The sequence below is a fragment of the Hordeum vulgare genome, chromosome 3H (assembly GCF_904849725.1).
Source record: "Hordeum vulgare subsp. vulgare chromosome 3H, MorexV3_pseudomolecules_assembly, whole genome shotgun sequence".
Lineage (NCBI taxonomy): Eukaryota > Viridiplantae > Streptophyta > Magnoliopsida > Poales > Poaceae > Hordeum > Hordeum vulgare.
Window position 1 is genome coordinate 615,756,436 of NC_058520.1, and position 10,717 is coordinate 615,767,152.

General features: G+C 42.0%; 1 protein-coding gene across 1 annotated transcript; it reads right to left on the minus strand.

Moving 5' to 3' along the window:
• Window positions 1–4,268: 4,268 nt before the first annotated feature.
• Window positions 4,269–9,695, minus strand: LOC123441173 (syntaxin-132-like). The gene is made up of 12 exons (XM_045117676.1): window positions 9,663–9,695; window positions 7,571–7,678; window positions 7,386–7,442; window positions 7,239–7,287; window positions 7,070–7,158; window positions 6,892–6,965; window positions 6,737–6,779; window positions 5,937–6,023; window positions 5,776–5,853; window positions 5,604–5,684; window positions 4,532–4,597; window positions 4,269–4,430 (listed from the first exon to the last, which is right to left on the minus strand). The coding sequence occupies exons 1-12, from the start codon at window positions 9,678–9,680 to the stop codon at window positions 4,269–4,271; spliced, it is 912 nt and encodes a 303-aa protein (XP_044973611.1). The 5' UTR covers window positions 9,681–9,695.
• Window positions 9,696–10,717: the final 1,022 nt, after the last annotated feature.

Consider the following 10,717-nt stretch of genomic DNA (forward strand, 5'->3'; position numbering starts at 1 on the left):
AACTCAATAATATAGAAACATCACGGAACCTTAAGTGTGCAGACCCTGCGAGTTCGAGAACTATACAGACATGGCCGAGACACTCTCCAGTCAATAACCAATAGCGGTACCTAGATGTCCATATTGGTTCCTACATATTCTACGAAGATCTTTATCGGTTGAACCTTTATGTCAAGGATTCAGTTAATCTCGTATGATGTTCCCTTTGTCCATCGGCATGTTATTTGCCCGAGAATCGATCGTCGGTATCTCCATACCTAGTTCAATCTCATTACCGGCAAGTCTCTTTACTCGTTCCAGAATACAAGATCCCATGACTAACTCCTTATTCACATTGCTTGCAAGCTTCTGGTGATGTTGTATTACTGAGTGGGCCCTAGAGATACCTCTCAATCACACGGAGTGACAAATCCTAGTCTCGATCCACGCCAACCCAACAAACACCCTCGTATATACCTATAGAGCACCTTTATAGTCATCCAGTTACATTGTGACATTTTATATACACAAGGCATTCCTCCGGTGTCCGGAAGTTGCATGATCTCATGGTCATAAGAATTGATACTTGACATGCAGAAAATAATATCAATAAACAGACAAGATCATATGCCACATTCATAGTTTGGGTCTTGTCCATCACATCATTTTTCTAATGATGTGATCCCATTATCAAATGACAACTCATGTCTATTGCCAGGAAACCTTGACCATCTATGATCAATGAGCTAGTCCTTTAGAGGCTCACTAGGGACAGTGTGTTGTCTATGTATCCACACATGTATTCGAGTTTCCAATCAATACAATTCTAGCATGGATAATAAACGATTATCATGAACAAGAAAATATAATAATAACCACTTTATTATTGCCTCTAGGGCATATTTCCAACAATAAGCAATGTAGTAACTCACACTTGACTTGTTTAAGAGACTACATATATGTGAAAGCCATGCTATAGTGGAAACTCTTACCATGCATTTTCTACAAATGTTGCCTTTGTTTAAGGTATGGACTAGTGGCAGATATCGTGCATCCATAAGTTTTGGCCAATCCTTTCCAATTAGCACAACCAAAATATGTGTAATCTACCAAAATATGAAAAAAAAAATTGACATGAATGTTGACAATAATGGACATACCGAGTGCCAAAAATTTGATGAAACAGAATTGAATCCACGTTTCTCCAAAACTTTGGCAACTCTCTCGAAATTCCCTGCATAAAGAAACGTAGCGCGAGACAACTCACAAGAAGAGACGATGCAACATATATACAACACATTTCATCAATTGATTAGAGGAAGTTTTCTACCCTCCAGATCGAGAGGGCACGAGGGGGGTGGGGGCGCCGGGCGGACGGGCCAGCTGGACAGGCCGATAGAGGGAGAGAGTGGCCGGACAAGATGGCGAAGGGAGAGGCTCTTCGATGAGTGGGTGGTCCAGGGGAACAACTGGCGCAGGGTGGGTGCGTGGCTGGGCGGGGAACGATGGAGAACAGTGTATGGCGGCGGATGGAGAAGGAGAAAATGAGTGGTTCTCACAACACGGGGTAGCTCAAGTGCCGGTTGGTTGTTAGTCCTGGCGCCAATGATGTGGTCAACACCAGAAGTAATTGGTGTTGTGTTTCTAGGGCTGCTCTAATTGACAAATGGCGTGTGAAAACGCATATTACATAAGAAGTGCATATCGAAGTATATAGTAATGCAATTTAGGAGGTACACAGAAATGAAGTACATAAATTAATGTGTGAAGTATGACACAATATGAAAAGCACACAAAAGTACAACACGAATAATGAAGTACACAAATCATGTAGTACGACGTCGTTTGACAATCCTCTCAATGATGGTTTGGGTATTTTTAATCTTGCTTGAATACTTCTGGCCCGCGTTATGACTCTTTCGTAGGAAGGGACGTCCTCTCTCAGGCAAGGTAGTCCTGCTCCTTCTGGTGATGTAATTTTCATCATCATCATAGTTCTCTTCTTCTTTTGGGTCCACTCCAAACTAATCATAGTCATCCTCGTTGGCCACTCCGTCCATCCCAACGATACATCCCTTGGATCTCCTGACGATAACATGACCGGGCTTTGCCGGGTCAGTTATGTAGAAGCATTGTGACACGTCCTTAGCGAATACATATTTGGCGGTAATTCCCTTGACACCCTTTGAACCAGCAGGTTGTGCTTCGGGAAGAAACATGGTAACGACACCACGTTCTTTCTTCTCGACATTCTTCGCCCATCTGACCTGGAACAGTGGCACCATGTGATCTTCGGTGTACTAAAGTTCTCATATCTCTTCAATCCTTCCCTAGTATTTGTTATTTTCATTCTCGATGAAGGCAATTATGGTGATGCCTGAGTTCTGGTAATTAGAGTTTTTGCCTTTTGCCCCAGTATATAATGTGTATCCATTGATATCAGTGGCGAATCTAGCACAAAACTGAAGGGTAGACTCAAAACATAAAGTTTCTAAGTCTAATTAGCAAATGCATTGCAATTTACATGTTAAACACCTTAGTATAATTGTTAAATAGTATGTTCAACTGAAATATTATTTTTTCGAGGGTAGGCTTAAGCCTATTGAAGTCCCCCTAGTGGAATCGTCACTGATTGATATCATATGATTGGTAAGTGGCGACAATGCATGCGGGGCCTACTGCTAATGCATAACTGAGATTTGCATTGGCAATACTCGTTGGTGGGGGTTTCTCCCGAAGTCGCTCTTTTAACCAAGCTGTAAATTTGAAGTTGTGTTCTCTAATGATATGGACTTCGGTCCTCTGCCTCCCCTGCCATTGCATGCTCTTTCTTTAAGGTGTCCTTGTGAGTCTGCTGTCAAGGAGTGATTATATCTGCTTGCTGTGACACCACTGTGTGTGCTCTGTTGAAGTCGTTTCGGCGGTTTTGTATATCCACATTTAAATCATGCTTCGACTATGAGTGACCTACTCCTTCGATCCTATCAGCATGCTTCCTCGTGGGCAAACCAAGAGATTGATTATCATCTATATAATTATTTCAGAATGATATAGACTCTTCGGTCAGATAGATCTGGACGATGCTTCCATCCGGACGTGCCCTGTTACGAACGTAACCCTTCACAATTCCATTCATCCTTTCAAACTGGAACATGGTACGTAAGAATGTCGGCCCAAGGTCTTTCACCTTAGAAACAACACGAAGTAGGAGATGCACCACCAGAAGTAGCAAAATATTGTCTTTTTTATGCACCACGCTTGGTAGGGTAGTGGTTGCGCTTGTACAGAAGAGATACACATGCTACCAAGCACGGAAAAAAGACGAACTGCTTTTTTAGGCACCACAATGGTTGTGCTTCTACAGTAATCTCTATATACCATGGTGGCGTCGACGACAGCTAGACCGGGCAAGGTGGATGCGTCAGTACAATTCTGAAGATGGATTGGTGACAGTTGGCGGCGGTGACCTCTCAGTGTGCGACGGACCGGTGGGTGCCCCATACCTGACAGGTGGCTTGGTTGGGGCATGAGGTCTTAGATGTTAGGTTTGGCTGCGAGGTCTGTTTGGTATTAGGCCGAGACTATCAGCATCCCTTCATCAACTGTATAGAAGTAGCGACATATGTTGCCTAGACGGTGGCTTCAGTCTTACTGGTGTATTAGTACTTTGTAAGGTCTTTTGTGAATAATTAATAAAATGGCTGCATGCATCGGTCAGATGCTGAGGCCGGAGGTCTTCCTCCTTTTGTAACAAAAAAATATACCATGCTACAATGACCGTGCTTTTTCAACGGGTACACATCTTTCCCCTAAAAAAACAGGCACATGGTCTACATATCGGACAAAATAGAATGTTAATCACCTAAAAATTTACTTCTAGTATACATCGGTTGTAGTGATTTTTTTTTCAAGAACATAGTTATTTTTTCTACCAAAATGATGATAGGATATATAACCCGGTACCTGTCTAAAAAACTCACGAGAACTTGAATTGAGAAATTGGCAAGAACAACCAATTACCCACCACAAGTACAGCTTTTTAGCAGCAGCCTCAACTTCTCAAAAAAAAAAAAAGGAATAGCAGCAGCCTCCAGTATATGATATTGGGCAAACAATATGGCCTTGGTTGTGTGAACATAGCCAGCCGTACAGCAGCGATAGATAGATAGATGGATAGAAGAGGGTGAATCGGTCACAGAACTACACAGAATGCACAAACAGAAAAAACAGTATATATGTATATATTGCTCCACGCCGTGATAAGTTAAGGTCAGGTTGTGGCTCAAGGGTTACTTCTTCCATGGCTGGATCACCCCAAGCATGACGATAGCCACTACCACCAGGAGAAGGATGATGGCGTAGCACATCCACTTCCTCGACTTCTTCTGCGGTGTCTTTGCCTTCTGGAGAGAGTCCATGCCTTGCTGTATATGCTTGTCAACATTTGAAACCTTGCAAAAACAAACAACATCACAGGGGTTAGCTTGCTTGCTTTATAAAGTCGGTTAGCTAGGTCAGGTCTATTTATTAGAATATAAGCTCATCGTCTTACATGTGTATCTACGGTTTTGATCGTGTCTCCTTGAACCTGAACCAATACCGTCATATCCAGGAATATCTACAAGCCAAAACACAGCAAAGGAAATGCCTTCTGTTCACATATTTTATCTTATCTTACCTACTAATAAAGCAAATATTGCTTCTGTCGTACGTCACTCAAATTGCCCCTAAAGTTAGCTAAAATTACCCATCAATGCCACCTATAAGTCATAGAAACCGTTTCAAACAGGAAAATCTCTGGACTGGGCCGGCCCATGTAGGCGGCTTCTATATTACGCTCTGGACATTGGAAAAAGATGCAGCACACCTGTTTGGGCCGGCCCATGCGTGGGTTTTTTTTTAGTTTGTTTTTAATTTTTCTTTTCAGTTCCATTTTGTTTTTATACTTTAAATAATTTTGAACTTCAAATAACTTTTCTCAATTTTAAGAAACTGAGAATTTCGAAATAAAATATTCAAAAAAACATATTTGTTTTAGAATTCAAAAACTACTCACGAGTTTTGAAAAATGTTTCCATATACAAAAAAATGTTTAAATTTTGAGAAAATGTCCATAAAATAAAAAAGTCAATGATTTTAAACAAAAGTCCATGTAAAAATCTTAAAAACAGTTCGTGCCTCTGTTTTTAGTCTCGTTTTTTATTTTCATTTTTTAATTTAAATAACTTAGAACTTTGAAAAACTTTTGCAATTTATAAAACTTAGAAATTTGAAATAAAATTTTGAAGAAAACATAAAATGTTTGTGAATTCAAAAAATGCTCGGGATTTTTGTAAAAATATTTGCATATTCAGAAAAATGTTCATAATTTTGAGAACAATGTTGGTGAAAATAATAAAACTCAATGATTTTGAAAAAAAAAATTGTGTATTGTTTTTTGAGTGCTATTGAAAAAAATGTTTGCTAATTCAAAAAATGTTCATGCATTTCAAGAAATGTCTTAAAACTTTAAAGACATGATGAGCATCATTGGAGATTATAATTGTTTTTCTCCCGTTGCAACGCACGGGCCCTTTTGCTAGTATATTTTTCTTCTGTAAGAGCTTATGCAAATGAAAGGTAACCTGTTGCAGCTCCAAAAGCTTCCTCTCTAGATCTCTTACAGCATCATGCCGCTCCTGTATCTCAGCAACAGTATCCAATATCTGCAACATGGAAGGAAAATTATTCTGATGAGACTTTGATGCATTTTCCCACAAGTGTCCAAATAATGACCAAGTTATAACTCGTATATACCTGGCCTCTTCCCTGCTGTTGAACCGCATCTTTGAAGATCTGCTCGCTTCTCCCTGTCTCGATTAAATCGTCAATTGTCTGCAGGTTCCAAAGTAAAAAAGGAGGCACACTGTAAGATTTAAACAACAACAGGAAGAACGCAAATCAGTGCACAAATTTACCTCTTCATCAGGGCGATTACCAGTTACGGTAAATACCCTTCTTTCAACAACTTCGCGGTACTCCTGTCGGATTGATTCTCTCAGTACCTGCATCAGAGGGTAACAACACCGTATCACTCACATAGTTGCAAGATTACATTATATTATTCCATCTTCAGAGAGATCAGTAATAATGTACTCTTGGACACTTGTGGGAAAATGCATCAAAGGGACCTTGTGTAAGATGGAATTATGCAGAGCTATCAGGAGACCATAATGTAAGATGGAATTATATAATGTAAGGTTGATGGCTCGTAGAGATGGAATAATATTATTTTATAGCATCAAAATAATGTAAGATGGAATTATATTATTCCATCTTCAGAGAGACCATAATGGCTAAGAAACATTCTTATAAGCATCAACAAAGTTCAGTAGTATGTATGCAAGGTTGAAAGAAGGACAATTTGCAAAAACATAGTTCAGTAGTATATTTGTTTTACTTTTTAGAACATATAAGCATCAACTAAGCCACTTCCACCGCTTATGAAGAGCTGCATGTTGAGAATTCATATAGTTGGATGCTTGGATGGCTCGTAGCATGGGAAAGCAGAGTAGTTTCTCCCTGATGCTTTATGAGGGCATATAAAATCAAATAGCCCAAGTAGTAAATAGAAGTATGGACTGGTTTTAACTTTTTTGTGTGTGTATCTAAAGATTACTATTAGCCATTAGAGGGAACATTTATTTATTCACAGACAGAAGAGGAAAATCATCACATATATGTTAATTTGGACATTCAAGTTAGAGGAAAACAATACCTGAAAATCGTCCATCCGTTTCTTCAACTTGTTTTTAACTCCTCTGTAGAGATCAATCAGTAAGCACAGTGAGTAAGGATAAATTCATTTTCGCCTGCTAACTCATGCAGGCAAAAAGAGATTGGAAACACAAATTGACAGTAAATTTAATTTACCCAGTAGTCTGTTCCCTTGATCGATCTACCACAGAGTCCTTCTCGCATCCAGGTTTTTGTCTGTTAGATAAGTTCTGTGGCATAGCACAGGGGCGAGCAGCAAAGCATAAGCAGCATGTCCATCTTTTAGTGCACGCAGATGCGGATACAGATAAGCTAGGAAAGAAGAATAGCATACATCCTTTTCCAGTTCATCGAGTTCTGTTTTCGCCCTACGAGCAATTTTGCCCACTTCATCAATGTCCTTTTCCATTCGCTGCTTAATTGCTACGTACATACAAAAAAGTACAAGTTTTCCGTGGCTATAAGTAAAGCAAACTCATTTAGATAAGGTTTGAAGTTGTCACCTTTCATGGCGCTTGCTTTTGTAACTGCTTTGGATTCCTCATTGGCAGACTGCAAGCAAAGGCACACAAGATTACTATGAGAATCAGTATGGGACGTGAGCATAACATAAGAAGCAGAATAAAGGAAACTAGAAGAAAAGGTTGGACCTGGAGCTTGGTCAAGAGACTGGTGAGCTTAGCTATCAGGCTGTTGATGCCATCAACGTGCGTATGTATGAAAGCATAATAATGTACTCGTCAAAAAAGCATAATAATGTCGTCACTAATGGAGAAATAACATGAGAGACTTGTAGAGAGAGTTTCCTAGCTAGGTAAGCACAAGAGAAGAGCACCTTCTTCAAGAAGCCTTGTACATTGTCGGAGGCATCCGGCCGATGCATCCCCATTTCAAGATCCTCCCCATCTCTCGAGGAATCCAGGCGCGGAAGCTCAAAGGAGTCCTGCAAAATTGGAATGTTTTGAACAAGATGTATGTAACCAGCACCAAGGCTAGGCTTTATTGTTATGAATTCTTCTTCGATACTTTCTGACATTTAACCAGCACCAAGGCTAGGCTAGCCAATTGTGCTACACTAGTTTAATAATCAGCTAAAAGTAGTAAGACCCTTCCCAATGCCCCACCTTGTACATGTGCTCCACCAAAAAATCTGATATGGCAAGTTAATTAATAGAAAAAAGATGAGTGTGGTAACCTCAAGAAGATACAATGTTAAGTGCGTGAACCTAGGCAAAACACTTCAATGAAAAAATCCCGTCAATGCATGAACAACTTTAGTTCCAAAATCATTAAATGAAGGATGCTTAACAACATGTTAAACACCAATGCATTGAAGGCTTTAGTTGCTAAACTTTTAAATGTGCTTAGCATCTTTGCATTGGAAGAGGCCTAATAGGATAGCTGCCTAATAAAGAGCATTATTAATCTGCTTATTTATTATGGATGTTGGTAGCAGGTAATAGGTAGTATTAAACTGCCAGAACATTTGAGACTTTGAGAATCAAAGAGTTTTGTAATCATTTGTAAGAGTAGTTGACAGTGACCAAACCATGAGGCAGGAAGGAGTATATTGCAAGAAACCGCCATTTTGGGGGCTAGGTTATCAGAAAACACTACGTTACATTTTTTGACAGGAATCATCATGTCTAGCATAGTCTTTTGGCAAATAACACTGATCGACAAATTAGCCTTGTTTGAGCGTGTTTATGACATGTGGGGCTCACTAGTCAGGAGCTGACTTGGCAGGAAAATGCCACATAGGAGTGTTGACCGGTACACTCTTTCTCCTCTCCCCCCTTGTTGTGCATTACGTCGAACAGTTTGTATGCGCTCACATGAAAACATGTGCTTGCTGCAACCATCGCCGGAGTCCTGGCAAGTCCACTGAGCCATGAGCAGGGCCTACACCGACGAACTCCACCATTGTGGCGCACGCTTCGGTGTTCCTCACGGAGCTCATCGCCGACCCTCTTCGCTGGAGCTGTCATGGACGGCCGTGGGGTGGGACACGACTGCGACGCCCGAGCCGCTGTCCCTCATACACGACACTCTGCACAAGGTCCCGTCCGCCGGGCCTCCTCTTGTGCATGTGGCATTTTTACTAGTCAAAGCTCCTGACGAATGGGGGCGTCATAAATGTGCTCAAACCGCTCTAATCCGTCGATCAGTGTTATTTGCCAAAAAATTATGCTAGACATGGTGGTTTCTGTTAGAAAAATGTAACGTAGTGTTTTTGATAACCTAGCCCTCGCGCGTCAAAAAAGATAACCTAGCCCTCAAAATGATGTTTTTTTGCAATTTACTCGGCAAGAAGGATATGTGTATATGTATGTAATGCCAAAAGAAAGAAGATTAATTGTCTCAAGCGATGCGGCAGCGGCACCGAAGAAGAGAGATGAGATTCCCAACCAGCAGCTAGCTAATTTGAGTGTTGAAATAAGTAATGTGATCATCATCATCATCATCATCTTGGGGGTCCATTCGTCAGGTGTGTGTGCGTATAATTAGCATGGGTGTATACAGAGGAGAGACAGGCGTGTTGTATGAGACTCTGATTTCTCACCTTCTCCTCTCTGCTTCTCACCTACCCCTCTCTGTATCTCACCCTCTTCCTTCGCAAGAAATAAACTGAACTCAGATCTCATCCCCCTTCCCCCCCCTTCCTTGTATCGATCCTCTGGATCAGCGGGTCGTTACAATCATCTAGTAATGTGATGGTTGTTTTGAACGAACGAACCTAAGCCAAGAGTCCATGGCATTTTTTTGAGTCCAGGGTTTGCTAATAAGCGCAAACTGAAGGGTTGCTTCGGTAGGAGGGAGTTGGGAAGCTTATAGCATGCGAAAAGAGGGTTTTGAATGGGAAGCAATTGAAGGAGGGGAGGGGAGGGTTATGAGATGAAGAGGAGGGTTGAGAAGGAGCAACTTACGGTTAGCAGGTTGTTCATGGCGGACGGAGGACGGCGGCGCGGCGGGGAACAGGAACTGACGGATGGCGGCGCGGCTGTTCTGCTGCTAGGGCTACGGCAATTCAAGGAACTTTCTTTTTCTATTATTTGTTCATGTATTATGGTGTGAGCTGACAGCCCTAGAGCCAACGGCGATGCGTTGCGCTAGGCACGACCGACCCGACCGGCTCAATCATAGGTTATATATGTTCGTTACGTAAAGATTTTACGTACAAACTGATGTAAGATTGTGATTGGTAATTGAGAAATGAGGGGCCCCACCTTCACTGAAAATCAGGGGAGAGAGAAGAGTTAGTTTGGAAGGTTAAGTAAACCTTTGTAAGTTTTTGTATGTCTAGCAATATTGATGTTGGTCTGCCAAACTGTGCCAGGTGCCGTCCATATTTAGTTATCGACGTTTCCCTTTCTTCCCCGACGCAGCCTTTGCAATCTATCTCCATCTCCATCGACGCACCGTCCCGGTTCAGCAACACCCGTTAACGTTGTCAACGGACGGACGGACGTGCTTGGCCATGGCTGCTTGCTGACCCTGTTATGAATGAGCGCAGACCGCACACCATGACATGGAGCCCCGGCCAACAACGATTGCAACTCTGCCTTGTGGTTGCAGCATCGGATGCACCACCGTCCAACGGATTTGTATACTGTACCAATTGCTACAATGTACCTCCTCCGTATCTAAATAATTATAATTGAGAAAAACTAGTTTAGTTTTTGGAAAAGTATTCCTTTCATCCGGCTGATCGAACACTGGGCGTCCGTCGTCTTCATCACGCGGCGCGTGTCCCTCGCACCGCTAAATCCTTCTTATCTCCTTCTCAATTAGCTCCTTTCCCCAGCTCCTGCAGCATGCCATGGCCACCACCACCTCAAGCTCCCGCAACGCCACTGCTCATACGAGCCAGCAGGTCGCCGCCATATGCCCACGCGCTCCCGTGCTCGCCACAGGCTGGGCCTCCCCTCCGCCGCCGGCCTGCTGCGTCCCCTCCGACGCGTGGGGAGGCCATGGATTTCCT